The 21,690-nt window shown below is 34.7% G+C and overlaps 1 protein-coding gene across 1 annotated transcript in view; it reads left to right on the top strand.

Moving 5' to 3' along the window:
* Window positions 1-21,690, top strand: part of pyd3 (beta-ureidopropionase pyd3) — a 247,598-nt gene that overhangs the window by 180,032 nt on the left and 45,876 nt on the right. Inside the window, exons 8-9 of the mRNA XM_090373642.1 lie at window positions 3,289-3,331; window positions 19,706-19,732. Coding sequence (XP_090229768.1) covers window positions 3,289-3,331; window positions 19,706-19,732 — 70 coding nt within the window. The remainder of the gene's footprint in view (window positions 1-3,288; window positions 3,332-19,705; window positions 19,733-21,690) is intronic.

Genomic DNA, 21,690 nt, shown 5'->3' with positions numbered 1-21,690 from the left:
TTTTCGTAGATGGAATTACATCTATGCAAAAGCCCAGCAAAATATAGTGTTCTGTGGTCTCCCTGATTAGTCTATGCCAGTATATTAATAACAGAAAAAAAAGTTATAAATTATAATACAAAAGTGGTGTACACTACAAATATGCAAAATTTATTTATTTGATTTTTCTAATTATTAATTATGATTTTTCACAGAACACTTGTTCACATGTCACGGAACACAGTTTGGGAAATGCTGCCTTATATGATGGAATGATCTGTGCTTTATCCTTGCTAGCAGAATTCCTTTTTTATCATTGGCAAAACCCCATGAACTGTCCTGGTACCCCTCTGCACTGCTCAGAGAACTTCATATCTGGCTGCACAGTTACCCCAGGTCTTTTCATTTTCACTACCTTGAGTTTAGTACCACACAATTGGTACATTACTCTAGGTTTACTGCTACCCATATGCAGTACTTTGCATTTTTCAATGTTAAACTTCAGTTGCCATTTCTCATTTCATCTGCCTAATTTTTCTAGATCCTGTTGCAGTAGCATTCTGTCATTACTGTCATTAACCACCCTGCCAACCTTTGTATCATCTGCTAACTTGGACATTAAACTTGATATACCTTCATCAATATCATTAAATATCGTAGAAATAAATATAGAACTGCTGTTATTATCTATTAATCTGTATATCCCCCCCCACACCAGCAGTTTCCAGCTCACTTTACATTGCCTTGATAGCATCAGCAAATATTCTTTCACCCTTTCTATTTAAGTGTATCACATCCCTGTAGAAGCTGTTAACAAGCATAGACCATGCTGAGAAAAATTCTACCCATGTGCCTTACAAAGCCTTACATGAGTTTTGAAAAGTATATATCAGTATATGTTCTGAACCACGACCCTTAACCCTCTCCTATCGTCATTTTCTGGAACCTCTTAAGCTCACTTTCCACCAATATCCTTAGGAACATAATCTTTATATTTCTTTTATTTAAAAAAAGAATATCTCTCTTCTGGTGCTCTAATATGCATAAAATAGTATTTGCTTAATGTGAAGATTAAGTTTTTATAATTATATAATATACAATAAAATCCCCTTACAATGAAACTAAGGGGTGTGTGTGAATTATTTTGTTATACTGAAATTTAATTATAATGAATCTTAATAAAAAATTATTTGAAAAGAATAAATTCTGCTGCACTTTTCAAGTATATAGAAGTATCAATTTCTCCAAGTAAAATATGTTCAGGGATCATTGTTTTGAAAGCATGTTGTATTTTTAAGAAATAGTGTATCATATAAAATTTTAATAACCCACATATTTCTGAAAATGTAACATATTGTAACTTTTTATATTAATAAATCAGTTTTTGTTTTTATTATTTAATATTTTTTCTGCATTAATATGAAAATTCAAATTTAATATAATTGAAAATGTGGATTCATGTAGAACTCATTTCAATTAGATTAATTCTAAGGCTTTTTTTTTTTTTTTTTGACAAACAAGTGAATTGTTTTCTTCATGAGCACTCCTCCTCCCCCACTAGGAAAATAAAGTACCTAGTATAAGTAAGTAGGAATGCAAATTTGCCATTTCAGACTGCGTCATCTCACATTATCCAGTTTGGGTGGGGCTATGAAAAGAGGTTGTTGCACAGTACCAACTGGATTTGATCATAATTGTTCAAAAATGTGAAAAACTGAATTCTCTTTCTGCATATTTTAAATTCATTTTTTCCTTCAAACAAAACTTCCCATAGCTGTACAGGGTCATTATAAAGTCCTTGTGCAGTTTTAAATTTTCATAACTTCTGTTCTATACATGATAAAATCAATCCGTAAAAAAACGTTAGAAATGTAATCTAGTGAAGTTTAGTATGTACTAAGAGTGATTAATTTATTTTATTGTAGTTTAGCAAAAATATTTATTATTATTATTATTGTTTTACAGAATTAGGCTTGACCAAATGGTTTCAATAGAAGAGAAAGTAAATTGTTGTGGTTGGCTGAGTTAAAGTCTGTAATCACAGTAAAAAAAAAGATTTAGGACTATTTACAACAAAGATGCACCACATAGGAATTCTATAACTAACTGGATGAAAAAAGTTTAAAGAAACAGGTTCCATCAATGATAAACCACGGTCTGGAAGGCCAAGGATGGGTTGTTAATAGTGAGAGTTATTTGGAAATGCTTCAGAATTACTTTATTCTTGAACTAACACATTTAGGACTTGTAGGTGATACAATGTTTCAGCAAGATGGTGCAACTTGTCACTTTGCTCTCAGTGTTAGGCAGTTTTTGAATGAAAATTTTCCTAATGGATGGGTTGGAAGAGGTGGACCGATCTCTTGGCCACCACATTCAACAGATTTCAGCCCATTGGATTTTTTCTATTGGGGACATGTTATTCAACAAATAACAAATAGTATTTGTTTATTCAATAGTACCTTGCTCTTTAAACAATCTTTGTACTTTTGTACTAGGATAACTAATGTGATTCAGGGTATTACTTTAAATCAACTGCAAAACGTATTTGTACAACTTCAGAATGGTTTCTGTTTGTATACATAATGACGGTGGACACGTCGAGAAAGTTACCCCAGGGGCTCACATCTGATGAGTATAGGCTTGGCACACCCAGGGTCCTGAGCTGGATATCATCATTCTTCTCTTTCTTGGTGATTCCTTTCTACTTCTCTCTCTCTCTCTCTCTCTACTTCTCTCTCTCTCTCAGGGGTAACTCAGGAATTATTTTTTGGCTGGTGCAGCATAAGCTTCAGGCTTTCTTCCACCATATGGCTAATAATATTGTTAATAATAATTAACAATCCCAAGAATAAATGTATGTAACACTGTAATAAATTATTACCCTTTTTACAGATTGATTTTATCATGTATAGAATGGAAGTTATGAAAATTTAAAACTGCACAAGGATTTTATAATGACCCTGTATTTACAATATGAAGGTCATTCATAATTTTACTGTACAGGTAAACAAATATATATTAGGCATAGGTTGACTGAAAATAATTTGTGCTGAATTTTTTTGCCAGATTTATTTTGCTCATACAAGATTTACAAAGCATTATAAATAAGGGAAGTTGTCCTGTAAATATTTCGTTATAATAAAATTTTCATCGGAACAGTATTCATTGTAACAAGATTTTACTGTACATTAATCAGTAAAATGTTTTATTTATGTTATGCTAATTTTAGTTTTTTTTTGTGAATTTTATTATAAAATATTTATTTATTTTGATGATTACTATTTTGTTTTATTGTTATTTGCTCAGGAAACTTTTCCTAATGAATTTACATCTGGAGATGGAAAGCCAGGTAAGTAGTTTACAACAGTTAATATATAATTTCAGTCCAAATTACCTGAATAGCAGTATTCTGACTTTAATTTTCAAAGGCTATACATTCATTTATTATTCTAGAGATTGGAAAACAAAGGGACTATATGATAATATTTAAGCAGTATGAAGGTGAAAAATACTATATCAATATCTAGATTGATTTATGAGAATATTTGAATGAATCGTCAGAAATGTTTTGAAATGGAATATTATAAGTATGAACCCTTTTTTGGGGGCTCTTTCATATTTCAGTAATATTCTGGTAGATAAAATTTGATTTTTCAGTTTTATTTATTTATTTTCTTCAATACAGTAAAACCCTGCTATTCATGGCATCTGTATTTGCGGTCGCTGATTTAATATAAAATGAAACCTAAAAAAAATGTGAATAAGTACCGTGAACATTTTCCACCATAAAGAATATGAGTGACTAAAACCATCTTGCCTGATCAAAACAGCACTCAGTGAGTTGAGGGGAGAGGGGTGACACAATCGCAAGTGTGGATGTTCCCTCTAATGATTTTTCAGCATGTGAAAAATACTTGTGAAATGGTAGATTTTTCACTTGTGAATGAAAAATCTACCATTTTGCATTGTGTTAGTTTACACTAACACAATGCAAAATGGTACACAATGGTATGGTCCTTGAGGTTGTCACAGACATTCTCTCAGATATGCCAGACAAGCTGTACTTGCTACCTGGGAGTCTAAAACGCTGATGGAACTGATATTTGGGTGACACTCAAGTCAAGTGGACCCAATTTCGATGAAGTCCGGACGGTCTGTGGCAGCCAAATCCTCTGCTTGCACCTTCACAATGGTGAGACTGTTAGTAATCCTGGGTATAACCTCCGTGCACAAGTACATGGTGGGTGACCACCCAGGTGTGAACCAACGTAAGCAGGGGTCAAGGTGTGGCACCTGCACCACATGGAGGAATGCCGCCCCTCTATGTTACCAGGCAGTACTAGGTGGTAGATGACTCTCATTAACCGGTGCAATACTACCACTTTGCTTATTGGAGGCTTGAAGTGGTGGAACCCATGTTTAGTCTATAGAGCTAAGTTCCGGTCAACCCTTCCCTATCTCTTCCATCATGCAGTATGAATGATGACTTTTGAGGTTATGATGAACATCGTGGCGAGATCCAATATTCCTTATATTTTGAGGGTACAACTCTAAAACAGTGTTCACAGGCCGGCTGCAAGTTAGTACACCGGACCGAACCTATTGGTAACTCTCTAGGAGGCTTCCGGATCAGCTAGTGTATAATCTTGCTACCTCTACAGTGCCAGATAGTGACTGGAGGGAGTCCGAGTAGTGTATATGCGGGGAGGGGCATCGTCGAGGCCATGTTATGTCAAGAATCTGGATATATTCTTACCATGTGTACACCATATCCAAAAATTTCATTACTTCATACAGCATGTCCCACCCACTTTTTCTTACTATTGAATACACCATGAATTGTCAAACTAATAGAGCAAGATTATCTGCGAAAAGATCTGAACCTCCCAAGCATTTCCTAATTCATTCCACAAATATATGTGGTCTTAATTCTAATCTCAACGATGTCCATTTCCTCTTGCAGTCTGCCAAACCCCATGTACTTTTTCTGACAGAATCTCAGTTATCGGTTGATTCAACTACTGCTCATCTCAGATGCCCAAATTATTCGTTCTATGATTCCTTTCGCCTCAAAGGTGGTACTTGTGCATATGTCCGTTCTGATATTCCCTGTCAGAGACTTGGCAATTTGGAATCTCCTCTCTTTGGTCTTCTTTGGCTTAAAATCTCTCTACCTCATTGTGTCAAATTCATCTGTTGTCTCTACCGTTCTCCCAACTCCACTAATCACTTGGAGCTCTTTGACTTCCTCTCTTTGCAACTTTACTTTCTCCAGTCAAACTTTCCTAACAGTGAGGTAATTTTCCCTGGTGATTTTAATGTCCACAACTCCAGCTGCCTTCCGTTTTCTAGTCACCGATCCAGCTGGTCAAGATGCTGAGGTTTTTGCAAATACTAATGACCTTGCACAGTTTGTTCATTTACCTACAAGAATACCAGACAATCCTAATCATACAGCCAACACGCTTGATCTTTTTTTTCTCACAAACAACCCTTCTAAGTACACTGTCGAAGTGAGAGGTCCTTTAGGCACTTCAGATCACAACTTGGTGATTGTCTCTTCTCCAATGGAGCCATTATCTCATGGCTATTCCCAACCTCGTGTTGTTTGGCATTACAAGAATGCAAAATGGGATGACCTGTGAGATTTCTTTTCTTCTTTCCCTTGGTCAGATTACTGTTTCAAAACATCAGACGTCAATATTTGCTCAGATTGTGTCAGTGAAATTATTCTTGCAGGAATGGAATCCTTTATCCCATACTCCACTTTAAAATCTCGTCCTTTATCTAAACCTTGGTTTTCCAATAAATGTGCTAAGGCTGTTCAAGAGAAGAATGTTGCATATCGTAATTGGTTTGTTTCTAATTCTTCAGTTTCATTTTCTGCCTACACCAAAGCTCACAACAATTGTAAAGCAGTTATTAATCAGTCCAAACTAGAGTTTGAACAGGCTAAGAGGAGAAAACTTGCTTCTTGCCTAATTGTAGCCGAGCATTCTGGTCCCTTGCCAAAGCTATTGGCCGCAACTTTTGCCCATCTCTGCTCCCACCTCTATCCAAACCAGATGGTTCTGTTGTGACTTCAGCAAAGGATAAAGCTGACCTGCTAGCATCCCATTTTTCTTCCAACTCATGTATTAATGATCTTTGTAAAACACCTCCCACCATTCCCAACATGCTCCATTCAATGCCTCCTGTGGTCTTCCGTCAAAAGGATGTCAGAAGGATTTTTACGACTCTTGATGTTTTTCTTTTTTTTGTTATTTGGTTTTTAGGAGCATTACCAACTAAGGCCATATTGCTCCAGGATATGCGGTGGTCATTCCCTGACCTTTCCACATCCTCCGTATTTGGTGGTGACGGGTTTGAACCCCGGTCTAATGAAGAAGCGTGTGCTACGCACTGCTGCTCCTTCCCACCTGGCTATGGAGGCGCCATCCTCTTGATGTTAAGAAAGCTCCAGCTCCCGATGGTATTTCTCCACTTGTTCTCAAAACCTGTGCTCCTGAAATTACTACTTGTCTTTGTCGCTTTTTTTACTTTCTTATTCCAAAGGTGTTTTTTCTTCTGTTTGGAAATTTGCTCATATCCAGCCACTTCCCAAAAAGGGTGACAAATCCCTCCCGTCCAATTATCGTCCCATTGCAATTACTTCTACAATTAACTGCCAACTCTTAAACTTAAACTACCTAGAAACCTTCCGTCTGATCAATGATCGGATTCCATCAGTGTCGATCCACTGGTGATATTCTGGCTTATGTTACCCATTTATGGACTAATTCAATGGAAAGGTTCGGTGAAACACAAGTAGTTACTCTTGACATCTCAAAGGCTTTCGATCATGTTTGGCATAAAGGTCTTCTAAACAAGCTTCCATCTTATGGTTTGCCAACTGTTTTTAGTAATTGCTTATCCAGTTTTCTCTCTGATCGCTCACTGTGGGTGATGGTAGATGGCTCTCTGTCTTCTAACTTCTCCTCTAATGCCAGTGTCCCCCAAGGTTCAGTTCTTTCCACCACTCTTTTCCTCTTGTATATTAATGACCTTCTTCCATTGACTGGAAATCCTATCCATAGTTTTGCCAATGACAGCACATTGCATTCCACTTTCCATTTGGAGAAACCTTGTCCTGCTCAATCAGCTTCAACTTCTCGAAAATATGCTACCAATTCCTTAAATGCCGATCTTCAGGTAATTCTCCAGTGGGGCAAAGACAACTTAGTTGATTTCAACCCTTCTAAAACTCAGTCTTGTCTTATATCTCGCAAAAAGGATTCTTCTGCTACTATGCTTATCTTTAATGAAACTCTGATTTCTAGGCAAAAGTATATATCTCTTTTGGGGATTACCCTGACTTCTAATCTCTCTTGGCACAAGCACATTACAAATATTGCTTCCTCTGCATCTAAAAAACTTGGTTTTCTCTTTCGCTCTCGGCGTTACTTTTCTTCCAAACAGCTGTTCTCTCACTCTGTATAAATCGCAAATCCGCCCTGCCATGGAATATTGTTCCCACATCTGGGGTGGTGCCCCCCAAAACCTCTCTCAGGCTTCTTGATTCCATTCAGAAGAGGGCAGTTAGGTTAATTAATGATTCATCTCTAACAGAGTCTCTCCGCTCTCTGACTCAAAAACGTACTGTTTCTGCTGCATGCCTTTTCTACAGATACTTTCATGGGCACTGTTCTTCTGAATTGGCTTCTGTAATTCCTGCTCTCTTTTTCAAAACAGTCCGAACACGTGCCGCCACCAGCCAACATCCATTTACTGTCCAACTCCAAACTCACAGAACCAACTTTTCATCTTCCTCGTTTATTCATTCAACTGCCATTTTCTGGAACAACCTTCCTTCACACGTATTTCCTGAAAATTACAATCTACAGAAGTTCAAGTCCAATGTCAACAAATATCTTCTTTCGTCTTCTCAACCTCCAACCCAAGTATCGGTACTAAGTACTATAGGTTCTAATACCTCTCGTGTTTGGGGTTTACATAAAAAAAAAAAAAAAAAAAACATTTTTCAAATGTGCTAACAGTGAAAAGAAAGTGATTTTATTGTGGACAAGTTATTTTCTAACCCCTATGAAAATATGACTACAAATAACAAAGGAATTGTGAAAAGATCAAAGAAGGTGATGACATTGTGAGCAGAGTTGAGTTATTAGACAAAATTTCTAATGGTGAAAATGTCACGTTAGTGGCAAAACATTATAAAATCAATGAGTCAATGGTACAATCAATCAAGAAATCAATCAATCAACCATAGTGTCCTATCTATCGAATAATCTATCGAACTTTTGCAAGTAGAGATAGGGATGTGATAATCCCATTATATAAGGCTTTTGTTAGACCACACTTGGAATACTGTGTTCAAGTATGGAGACCGTACCTAAAGGAAGACATCGAGCTTCTTGAAAGGGTGCAAAGATGGGTAACTCGCCTGGTGAATCGGCAAAAGGGGCATCCTTATGAAGAAAGACTTCGAGTGTGTGGGTTGCAGAGTTTGGAAACTAGACACCATAGAGGAGATTTGATTGAGGTGTTTAAGACTCTGAGAGGCATCAGTAAAATGAATGAGGACAAAATTTTCAAGATTATAAATGATTCCAAAAATAGGGGACATAAATACAAGTTACCGGTGGGGGGGGGGGATGTTTAGATTGGACTGCAGGAAGTTTAATTTTAGCCAGCGAGTTATAAATTACTGGAATAAGTTGCCTACATGGGTGGTAGAGGCTGACAATTTGGGGAAATTCAAAGGTCATCTGGATAGTACCTTCAGGTCAGGGAAACACATAGGATTATACGTTTAATTTACTTTTCTTTTATTAATTATTATTTATTTATTTTTTTATCATTGTTTTATTCAGGGTTTTTTTTTTTTTTTTTGGCTGGTGCAGCATAAGCCATAGGCTTTCTTGCACCATGCAACCATTTCTAATACTAATACTGCTTTCGTAGTTTTATTACAGATAAATTATGGTGATTTCACTGCTATTTTTATAGTGTATTACCAATCCATAACTTATTATGCCATATAGTGTTTAGTTTATCAGTATAAGAAACCACAAACACTGCAGAATTTGTAAGTGATGCAGTGCAACAGTTCCCAACCGTTTTTGATTTGCGAACCCCTTTCAACATGGTATTTTTATTGCAAATCATAAGCCTATATTCTCTGAAATCTTATAATAGTTCTAAATTTTTATTATAAAATATTTACAGCACTACATTTTTATAAGCGATGTTGCAAATAATATAAAATTATTAAGTAGCTATACATAATGCTCTTTGAGAATCAAAAAAAAAATTTAGTACGGGAAAACATTTATTTAACATGATATACTGTAAATAATAAACTAATTATGAAGAATTGTGTGAGATGTGTTTTCTTTCGTTGGCAATTCTTTACTTTATATGTAATTTAATTTTACTTTATTCTGTCTTGGTTTATTATTAGTTATAATTTTTAAAACCCTTTTATCACAGTCCACAAGAAGCTAGAAAGTATGCAGCCACATGCGTTCTATCAGCAAGATGGAATACCAGCACACTGGAGCTTCCGTGTGTGCAATTTCCTCAATAAAAAATTTATTTCCTGGCCAATTCATCTAAAAATTTAGATGAATTGGCCAGGATGGTCCAATTCCATGTCCTCCTCTTTTCATGGATATCACACTTATGAATTGGTGTTGATATCCATAAAACGATATTTGGATTTCTTTGCATGGGGCTACATAAAGGACAAGATGTATGCAAAAAAAAAGTTTACAACATTACTTGGTAAAAAGACTGAATTGAGCAGATAGTGACTTCCATTTCTCAAGAGAGGCTTCAAAACACTTTAAATGAAATTGGCTGCTGTCTGTAACATTCTATGTGCTACCAAAGGTGCCCATGTGGAGGTTTACTGAAGTGCAGTTGTGTGATAAGAAATTCTTTGATTTGCTTTATTAAGTGCAACAAACAGTTTTACAGTATCTATTACAATCAAATTTTAATTGAGTTTCATAATCAAATCTTTATGTTTATAGACATCTGTATATGCATATGGACTTCTTGCTCAGGTGGCATGAAAAGTCACCTCCAGTGGACTGTCAGATAGCAGAAGATTTTGTAAATTTTATTGAAAAAAGCAGGATAGAGCAGAAGATTTTTTTAATACTAACTTTGGCATTGAAATTAAATTTCACTGACAACATATGCATTTTATATTAAAATATGGCCATTGGATTTTGTTCAGCAGTACAGTATGTTTTAGACATTAGTTTACTTAGAATTTTTTATCTGTGCATTTCTGTTTGGATTGTTTGTTGGATATGATTATTATATCTGCCAACTCTTTGGATCAAGGTGAAGTTGTTATTGTTTGGTTTTTAGGAGCATTAGCAACTAAGGCCATATTGCTCTGGGGATATGCGGTGGTCATTCCCTGACCTTTCCGCATCCTCCGTATTTGGTGGTCATGGGCTCGAACCCTGGTCTAATCAAGAAGCGTGTGCTACACACTGCTGCTTCTGCCCATCTGGCTACGAAGGCACCTTCAAGATGAAGTGAAATCAAGTAAAAAAAGATGGATTCTCTATCTTACAATGGAAAATCTAATTTTTTCTTGATTTTACCTTCTCTTTCTCATGGTTATAATATAATTGGTGACAGAGAGTTTCTCTTTTTCTTTTCACACACAAAAAAAAGAATAAAAACAAAATAAAAATAATAATAAAAATAAAAAAGATGTTAAAATTGGATTTTTAAAAATAAATTTTTTTTTTTTAAATTTCCACTTATTTTCATTAATGAATTAGCCATCAGGTATGCTGTGCTGGTCTTACATTGTTGCAAAACAGAAATGCACAATAATAGGATTGTTTTCTATTATGTGCAATAATTTCATAGTACTTGTGTAACAAAGTTAATTAACAATAGCTTTCAGTAAGATGCCAAAGAAATATAATTTCAGAAGACATGTATGCAAGATTTTCCATGTATTGTAGGTGTTAGGTGCATGTGTTAAGTGCCAAAACAACTAAGGCTATGAGGTGTCAGTATATCATATCTGTAAATTGCATATATTCTATGGTCAATTTGCTTGTTTTCTGTACAAATAACCCAAGTTTCCAGGAAGAAAAAGTCATACATTCCCTACATAAGACTGACTAACTCAGCCGTGTTGTGAAAAAATTATGCAATAATAAAGGAACTGGATTCAAATAACAGTTTTGACATCATATACAGGGTATTCATAAAGTCCTTGTGCACATTAAAACTGCAATAACTTAGGTTCTCGACAAGATAAAAACAATCTGTAAAATGCATTGGAAGGTAATTGATTTTAGGGTATGTAATCATAATATTGTTAGGATTCAACATAACCTCCATCATTACTGATACAAAGTTTAGTATGATTTTACAATTCTGTAAGCATGTTCTTTAGTTGTGTTTCAGTTATGGCATTAATTGCATTTGTGATCTTAGTATGAAGATCATTTAAAGAGAGGTTTTGAGGAGTAAACCAAGTTTTTAATATATCCTATAGAAAAAAAGCCCATTAGGGACAAATTGGGTGAGTGAGCTGGCCAAGCAATTGACTCTCCTCTGCCAAATCCATCTGCTTGGGAAAACTTCATTTAAGAATTGTTAAACATTCCATGCAAAGGCAAGGTGCTCCACCTTGCTGAAAAACTCTATTGGCTTCAATTCTTAATTGCCCTAGTTTAGTATGATTAATCAGAAATTAGTATATAAATCAGAAATAAAAAAAGCCTGTAGCATTGCATGACTATCACCATTAATCACTGTTTCTTCAAAAAAAGAAAGGATCAATTATGCATATTTTGTCCCAGGGAACCAGATAATGATTTTAGAGAAATCCTTTTAATGTTCCCTTGTGGTTTCTCTGGCCCCCAAAGATGGGACTTATAGCAATTAACCTTTGTCATTAATGTGAAACATTGCTTGATCACTAAATATTAGATTCTCAGGAGAGATAAGATGGCTTTTTCAATATTTTCATTAAACTCATGACAGAAAGCTAATCTCTGCTAGTTTTCTTCAAGCAATATTTGATGCACTTGAATCTAGTAGGGTTGCTTGTGCAATTTCACTCAAAGAATTTTGTGCACTGTTGTTTTAGGAACACTGAGTTCCAGAGATGCCTATCTTAGTGATAGGCATTTCTGGTTTTTATGTTTCATAGAATTTTCTGCAATTCTTCCTTTGCCTAATGTGGTTTAGATTTTCTTCTACTCTGATATGGACTTAAGCTCTGCTAGTTAGAGAATATAGTTTACTTTCTCTTCTATTGAAGCAATCTCTTGTAGGGTAGATAATCTTAATTTTTTTTTTTTAAATGTAATTTAGAGTAAATTAAGTAATTGTTTTTGTGTATAAAAACTAGAATAAATTATCTTTCCATCACATTTTACAGATTGTTTTTATTTCATATAGAACCTAGGTTATTGTAGTTTTAAAGTGTTTAAGAACTTTATGGACACCCTGCAATTCAGATTTCAGTAAGGCTTTTGACACTGTTCCACATGAAAGACTGCTATGCAAATTTTATCAGTATGGCATTAATTGGATAAAGGGATGGCCACTCAGCCATCCCTTTATCCAATCCAATTAATTATAAATGAGCAATGCTCTTTTTGAACTAATTATTAGTGGAGCTGCTCAAGATTCATTTCTGGGATTTTACTGTATACACTATTTATTAACAATATTGATGAAGGCATATCAACTTATTGTTTAAATTTGCAGATGATACAAAAGTTTGGCAGGATGGTTAATGGCAGGAATGAAGCATACTACTGCAGCAAGACCTAGATAAATTTTGAAGATGGGTTGAGAAGTGGTTTTGTTTAACATTAGTAAGTGCATGAACAGCAGTAATTCTAGAATAACATAACAATTAGGTGGTATCACACTCAAAAGGTGGTGGAGAATGAAAGAGATCTAGGGATAATTGTGTAGGCCAACGTGAAGTTCTCTGAGTAATACAGCCAGGTTACCAGAACAGCATGTGGTGGTTCCATCACTGATATACAAGAACTTTGCAATCAGGACAAAGAGGTGATAATCTCATTGTATTAAGGCAATGGTTAGGCCTATATCTTGAGTTCTGTATATGGGTCTGGAAGCTTCATTTTAAGAAAGATTTGAATCTCTTGGAACGGGTGCAGAGAAGAGCAACCAGATCAGTCAAAAAATAAGTGGGTATTCTTGAACCAAAAGACCTCAGTTCAAATTGCAGTACTTGGAAACTAGGCATTTGCAAGGCTTTGAATGGATTGAGTAAACTTAATGATAATGGTATTCTAACTCTTTCTTAGATAATGCATGCAAGGGAATATAAACTCAAATTGAAAAAGAATGGCTGCTGGACAGATGTGTGAAACTATGCTTTCAGACAGAAAATGATTGTTGAAACAGACTACCCTCTGCTGTTGTGGAAGTGGGTAGTATAAATAAAGTTAAGGAAGAATTTGTCATATTAGATAGGATGGAGTGATGGTGTTGGTATTTTATTTTTTTTAGCTGTTGCTGTATAAGCTTGCTTCTTTGCATCATCTGCCAGTACTACTGCTACTAATAATAATAAAATCCCATAAACAATCCTAGTATCATTGATGAGATTTTAACTCAACTATTTTTCTGTCTGGTGTGTGTGGAAAGACGGTGATTATATTGATTGCACTACCCACAAAGAGCCATGTATAGTAAAATCTGAAAAATGTAACACGCGTATGCATTGTGTACTGTGAGTAAATGTGATTTTTTTAATTTCATGCAGACGGGAATGCGATGCAATCAGACATTCGCAAACAGATAAGCAGAATGACAGCATGCAGTGCATAGTAAGAAATGCAAAAATAGATTATGCATTTCATGGCAATGATGATGCTATATATGTCAAATGTTTTTTGTGTCTTTTGTCATAGAACATAATTTTCATCTGAGTTTTGCTGAACATAAAGGCACGTTGTTCAGAAATGTTTCCCAGTAGTGAAATAACAAAAATATATGGTTTGGAAGAGCAAAACCAACAGGCATTGTTAATGAAATTGTACGGATAAGGCAACAAGGAGACAGTGATGACTGAAAACCAGACATTTTAAATTCCTCAAAATGGCAGTAATCAAAGCAATTCCAAATTATATTCTATTGTGGTGACCTTTTGTAATGGGGGGAAAAAAAAAAAAAATTGTCAAAAAGCAGTTTGCTTTCAATTTGACAATTTAGTGGCTGCATTGGAAGGTGACTACAGAATGCAGTGCTAGGCATTGCCTTCCGAACAACCTGAATGTGTGATCCCTTCAAAAACTGTCAGCTACTTAGCATTGATAATGTGCCTGTTATGGTGGGTCCAAAAACTGGAGTAGCAAGGATATTAAGAAGATTGGGCACTTGATGGTAATAGGCTATCTTTGTCATCTTATTAATTTGTATGTGGAAAAGGGTAAAGGTGCTGCATGCGTTCCTATGAAATTTTAAATGTAAAATGCATATTTTTCAAGCAAAATTTAGTTTCTAGTGCAGTGTGAACTTTGAAAAAAAAAAAATCCCACTTTTTCTCAGAAATCTTCTGTTTTCCACCTGCTTTTTGCAAAAAAAAAAAAAAAACCATCCTGTTTTTCATTTGTTTTGGACAGAAAAATTCCTGTTTGCCTCCTACTTTTAATCTTCAGTTTTTTGAAAGTGAAACTTGGCAGCTATGGATTATGATTGCTTCAAGGAAGGCACTTTTTCAGATTTTGTCCTCTTCAAAAATTGAGTCCAAGTTTTGTTTATAACAATGGCCCTAGCTGTCAAGAGCACTTCCAAAGTTCTACCACAAAGTGAAGGTGTGAAGAAGTGTCTCCCCCTCCCATCTGGCTGAATATCCTCTCACATTCTGTATTGTTATTAGAAATTGTTTAAATGCCAAGCATGACCTGAAATAATTTAAATAAAAAGGGCCTTTTTATTTCTTCTTTCAAATTAGTGCTTTTGGAAGATACACTGAAATTGACAGAATTGGTACCATAAAATATCTATTGCTTCATCTATTTCTTTATCTTTAATGATATCGAGAAGTACTGAAAACTTCTCTACAAGAATTTTTTTTAATGATGCACTCTGCTATTTGATGAAATTTGTGCTACCTTAGTATTTTTTTTTTTTTTTTTTTGTAGAAGCTTGTCTGCATCTTAGTCATGTGCAGCAATAAAGTATTTCTCACTGAGCAAAAGAATGGTTGCAGGATAGATTTTTGAAAATTTGCTTTTAGCCACAAAGTGGCTAAAAGCAAATTTTCAAAAATCTTTTGTTGGAAGAAACCAATCAAAAATCAGTTGTTGGAAGAAACTTCCATCTGGTGTTGTAGAAGTGGATAGTTTAAAAATACTTTATTAAGCTGGAAGAAAGCATTGTAGTATGGCTTTAGCTTCTAATGTGCTATATAAATCATAATAATAATAATCTTAAGAAAGCAACACGAAATACCTTTCTGCACATCTAAGAATAGTCTGCATAGAGATATCAGCTTGTCTGGACTGTTTTTGACTACTTGCACCAGAAGTTTTTTTCTTGCAGATTTCATTAATGTGTCTTTTGTCAGAGCTTCTTTTGGGTCATGAACTGATTCTGAACATAAGCTAGCAACACTTGCTAATGACTGCTTATTGCATTTTTTTAGGTGCATTAGCTTATATGCCTAAAGCGCTGGGTTTTTTTTGTTTTTCACCACATCCATCCATCTGTATGTAATAACTTGATTCTTAGTGGATGGATTTTCATAAGATTTTTATTTAATTCGTCTAGAAAGATTTCTCCAACTATTCCAAATTTCATAGCACAAATAGATATCTGGCATTTATTATTGCTTTCTATCCTTCCACGTGTTAATAACTGGACTCTCAGATAGATTTTTGTGAAATTTTGTATTTGGTCCTTTTAGAAAGATCTGTTAAGCCTTCTCAAAATTCATTAAAATCAGACTAATGGAAATCTGGGAATTATTCTTTCACTTTTTCAAAGATATTATATAGACTATCCATATACTATAGCCGAACCACTGGATATTATGCTTGTTGCTGTGCAATGATTTGAGCACTGCTAACCTCTTCTTTAAATAAACTTTCCAGAGGTTGCTACAGTTCTATTAGTCTAGTTAAACGTTTATGCAAAGACAGCTAACATGTACTGTATGTGCATGATTAATAGCCTTTTTTACTTCAGTGGTTTGCATTAATTGAAATTATTTAATCAGACTTTCCTTTTTTCACTTCTTTTTAAATACAGCCACTCCCCAATTAACATAAGGGTTGCATTTTGTGGAACACTACATAAGTTGAATTTTATGTAAGTTGGAATTTCCCTAAATAAGCATTTAGGGAAATTCTGCACTCGCAACTATGCTGATGACTGAAGCAAAAGAGAAATGTTCGACGAACATGAAAATAGAATTATTCAATTTTTTTATCTCGTGCATAGGAAAAATTACAAAAATGTGCAAAATTACAAAAAGAGAGAGGAGACAGGCATAATATCAGCAAGTTTTGCCTTTCGAGCATCGTTGCCAGAATTAACTCTCCAGCTGATAAGCACGCCACTGCGGAAGTTGAGGGCTGTGGAGATTTAGAAGGGGTTTTTTCCAACACATCACAAAATTTCTCTGCAGCTGCAGAATCAGCACTGGCGACTTCGCTGCATACTTTAATGTTTTGGAAACCAGCGCGATGCTTGAAACTATTAAACCACCCGTTGCTTCCACGAACTTGGCTTGGGGTTTGCCATACTTATCGTTATCTTCATAAATACTTCTTTCTTAAATAGCCGTTAGATTTAGGGGCACTTGCTTCTGAATCTGATTTTCCATCCATATTATGAAAGTTTTTCCATCTTCAATATAGCACCTGAATACTGTTTTGTGATCACTGTTGGGGCGGACTGGCCCAGGTGTGAAATACATTGATCCTTTAACATGTTCTATTATATGCTCACTGTCCCTTAAAATAGTATTCACTGTTGAAGCAGCGAGACCTAATTTCGTGCAATAGATGACAAACTTTGTCCTGCTTCGTACTTCTTAATTAATCATCTTCATTTCTAAATAAATTTTGTTTTGTTTCCCAGCACTTGCACTTTCCATTGGTCCCTTTCCCTTCACCATTGTTTTTTTTTTTTTTTTTTTTGGTAGTTATTGGCGCATCGGCTTCTGTGGCCATAGTGCACCTCCCAAGGTTTTTTGCAATACTTTGATCCAAGCCCGAGGCGGGATTCGAACCCGCGACTTTTGGGTTGCCAGGCAGGCGCTTTACCCACCAGGCTAGCCCGGTCGGCCTTCACCATTGTAATAAGTAAATAGGAATGAAGAGAAGATTCCAAAAATTTATTTATGTTTTTATATGGTTGAAGATTTCAGTGAAGGGGAACACACTTCATCATAATAACGTAAAAACTTACACAATTCCAGTTATCGGGATTATTGCAAATGCAATACGATCGAGTTTACTACCTGTTTGTAATTAGATGCACTAACAGAAAAGTCCAATAAACCAGAAAGTGCAAATTGTTTTTATTGTTTTATAGTTGTGACCTCCAGAAATGTTCTTTAGAAAAATATCACAAAGGCCAAAATTGATTCGTATAACGGAAAATATGATAATGATGAAAGGGTAGCACTCCATTATAAAAATGACCATTTAGAGAGATAAATAGTTTAGTTATATAGCAAAAATTTCAACTTTCAAGGCCTTGGAACAAATTACCAAAAAAAATGTGTTATTGGAATCACGTTACGATATTTTAACGATACCTCCATTTATTCCTACGGATAATAAGTTTCCACGATTTTTTAAAGTTTGCACCGGCTGGTAAAAACTTACGTAAAATTGAATTTCTGTAAAAAAAAAAAAAAAAAAAGAAATAATAATTAAAAATAAAAAATTTGCGGTTCAAGTGTTTTTAAATTTAAGTTTTTATATCTATCAACATGGGTATTATCAGCACTCAGTATCAGACAGTGTTCTCTAAAAGAAGACACCTCCGTAGCCAGGTGGGCAGGAGCAGCAGTGCGTAGCACACGCTTCTTGATTACACCATGGTTCGATCCCATGACCACCAAATACGGAGGGTACGGAAAGGTCAGGGAATGACCACCGCATATCCCCAGAGCAATATGGCCTTAGTTGCTAATGCTCCTAAAAACCAAACAACAACAACAACAACTAAAGAATCCCACATAGTTTTGGTTTGGTTAGAAGTAGATGCTCAGTATTGTACACAATTGAGTCATCTTCCAACATTGGCACTCAGAGTAAGCTGCTTTTGCTTTTGATTATTCCCCCCCCCCTTATAAAATGTCTCCATAATGAGATAAAGCTTAGAATTGCTTTGATTAATGCAGCAATCAAAATGGCACATATTTGATTGTTACAGATAAAATAATCAAATGGTAACCAAAATCTTTCGCTGTATATCTAGTTTTACTAGATATACAGTGGTGGCTGTTTTTGTTCTTCCACATCCATTTTTTTTTTTTTTTTTTTTTTTTCCAAGACTTTTTTCAAGACATCACTCAGAAATGTTTCCCTTAAATGGGAAACATTTCTGAGTGATGAACCTGCACGATTAGCACAGCTCAGAAGAAGATTGTTCTGCAAACAATGTTGATGAGTATTTAGCATGTATGGCATTGTCATCCATCTTCATTTTTCAACACTACCTCTGTTTTTTTTTTTGCATTTATTTCTGTACATGCACATTTTTCTTGTGTTTTTACTTGTAAATGTCGGATTACATTGTTTGAAATTTGAACCTGAAAATTCACATATCATCCCATTTGAAATATATAGTACTTGGTGTTACTATATATGAAAAATCATATATAGTACACCACTAAGCAAATGTGTTACCATTTATGAATTTTATAAGAGACAGAAAGTCTTGATATACATTTTCTTAAACATTACATCTTATTCCTTTTGCATCTTACTGAAGGTCATTGTTAAATCAAAGTTATCTTCATCACTTATAAAAAGAAAATATTACAGTAACATTACAGTATCTGTTTATATAAAAAAAACATAAGCTCTTCAAAATACATTCACTCTCATATGCACAGTACTTAAACTAAGTATTTTTAGTTTTTGTGTATCCACCATATTGTGCATTCATTCTTTCAATCAAAGCACTGTAACAAGTAATAATGTATATGAATAACCTATGTGATATATATGAAAAAATAATAATAATTGCCAGATTTAAGCACAGCACATATGAAAGTAGTTGTATTTTGAAGATTTGGAAATGGTTGTATTTTTATTTTCTGTGCATCATCATATTGCCCATTTACAGATGCACCTAAAAACATTGGGAATTCCTGATCTAAAAGATATAGACATTAACAGAGTGATTAACATTTCTTTGATTTTAACTATGTTTAATGTTATCTTCTAAATTCATTATAATGAATAAGACTGAGTCCATCTGAACATGGAAGCCTTTAAAGTTAATGCTTTTCTTATGTTAACTATCTTTAATGCTTATGGAAACCACTTTTGGAAAAAAAATTAACAAGTAGTTACACTCAGCTTGAATGGTATTTAAAATTATTCTAAAGCTGCAAAAATAATCATTTCAAGTTTTACCAAACTAAAAGTGATTTTCCATTTAATATGCCATATTTTTCTTGCTGAAGTTTAATTCTCTCTCTCTTTTCTCTCCCCCTCTCCTTATCCAGCCCATAAAGACTTTGGATATTTCTATGGTAAGTTCAACTTTAACTTAATTTCTCCAAATATATGTATCAGTCATTAAAAATTTATTAAATGATTATTTTTTGTAATTTTAATGACACATAGTATAAATGCATATATGCTAATAATTGAATATGTAGCATTCCTATTAAATTTGTACCGCTGCTTTCATATTTATGTTCTGTTGATTATATTGGAATTTGGAGCAGGTTATAACCTGCCCCATATTTCCAAATATATATAAAGACACATATATCTTTATTTTCTTTTCTTATCTATTAATATTTTTTGTTTTGTTGTTCTGTGTGCTCAGTTTTGTTATACCACCTTTTCTTAACCTGCTAATTTTTATTCTTTATGCTTTAATGACTGCAACAAAAGAAATATTCAAATTCAGATATGCATTTGCTGTAATCTTTGCACTTTTTCTGCACTATTTATTGTTGAGTTTAATTACATTTTAAATAAGAATATAGCCTAACAGTTGAGATTACAAGTTTTCATTATTTAAGAGTATAATTGTAACTAGTAAATCTATTGTAAAATTCAATTTAATAGTCTCTCAGAATATGATGTCATTTAATGGTTATACTATCATTTTTGTGTGGAAGAGGAATCATAAAAATAAAATTCAATTCAATATTAAGCTTTTAGTTATTTTTTATGGTACTCCTAAACATGGAAGGTTATGGAATCATGGTACTCTAGTACCATGTATGATATGAGTTGAGAGGGCAGAAGATACTTGCCATTGGACTTGAATTTTTGTAGATGGTAATTGTAATTGCAAGCAGTAGTTTCTAAGATGTTTACTACCTGTTGCATGGTTTTGGCTGGTTTAGAAGAGAGGAAGAATTACAGATGCTAATGCAGAACTACTACTATATGGATTCTTCCCCCGCAGAACAGGAATGCAGCAGAAACAGAATTGTCTGTGTGATTGAGACCAGAATGAGTTTGTAAGAGAGAGGATCATTAGCATGACTGACAGCCAACTCAATAATCGAAATGATTCAAAAACTTCATTTTGAATTTCTCTCCTCATTAGTTGTCTGAATTATTCACTGTATGATTCCTTTCGCTTCAAAGGTGGTACTTGCGCATATGTCTGTTCTGATATTCCCTGTCAGAGACTTAATTTAGAATCTCCTCTTTTCGATCTGCTGGCTTAAAATCTGTCTGCCACATTCTGTCAAATACATCTGTTGCCTCTATCGTTCACCCAACTGCACTGATCACTTGGAACTCTTTGAAACTTGACTTTCTCAGTCCAATTTTCCTAACAGTGAGGTAATTTTCCTAGGTGATTTTAATGTTCACAATTCCAGCTGGCTTCGGTTTTTCTAGTCACGTGAATCCAGCTGATTCAGATGCTGAGGATTTTGCAATTACTAATGATGTCACACAGATTGTTTACTTGCCTAGCAAAATACCTGACAATCCTAACCACACCCGAACACTCCTGATCTTTTTGTTATGTACAACCCCGCTATTTACATGGTTAATGTGAGTGGTCCTCTAGGCACCTCTGATCACAACTTTATGATGGCCTCTTCTCCAATGGAACCTTTCTCTCATGGCCATTCTCAACCTACTGTTGTTTGGCATTACAAGAATGCAAAATGGGATGATCTGTGAGATTTCCCCTTTATTGGATGGATTACTGTTTCATATCTTCTGATAATGTTTGCTCAGATCGTGCCAGTGAAATTATTCTTGTAGGGATGGAATCCTTTATTCCACACTCCTTAAAATCTCATTCTTTATTTAAACCTTGGTTTTTTAATAAATGTGGTAAGGCTGTTCAACAGAAGAATGTTGCATATCATAATTGAGTTGTATCCAAATATTCAGGTTCATTTTCTGCCTACACCAAAGCTCTCAACAATTGTAAAGCAGTTATTAATCAGTCAAACTAGATTTCCAACAGGCTAAGAGTAGAAAATTTGCTTCTTGTCCAAATGGTAGT

This window comes from Mastigoproctus giganteus, chromosome 5, assembly GCF_048544385.1.
Source record: "Mastigoproctus giganteus isolate SK-2022 chromosome 5, ASM4854438v1, whole genome shotgun sequence".
Lineage (NCBI taxonomy): Eukaryota > Metazoa > Arthropoda > Arachnida > Uropygi > Thelyphonidae > Mastigoproctus > Mastigoproctus giganteus.
Note: the sequence above shows the minus strand (reverse complement) of the source record. Positions and strands in the feature narration are given on the sequence as shown.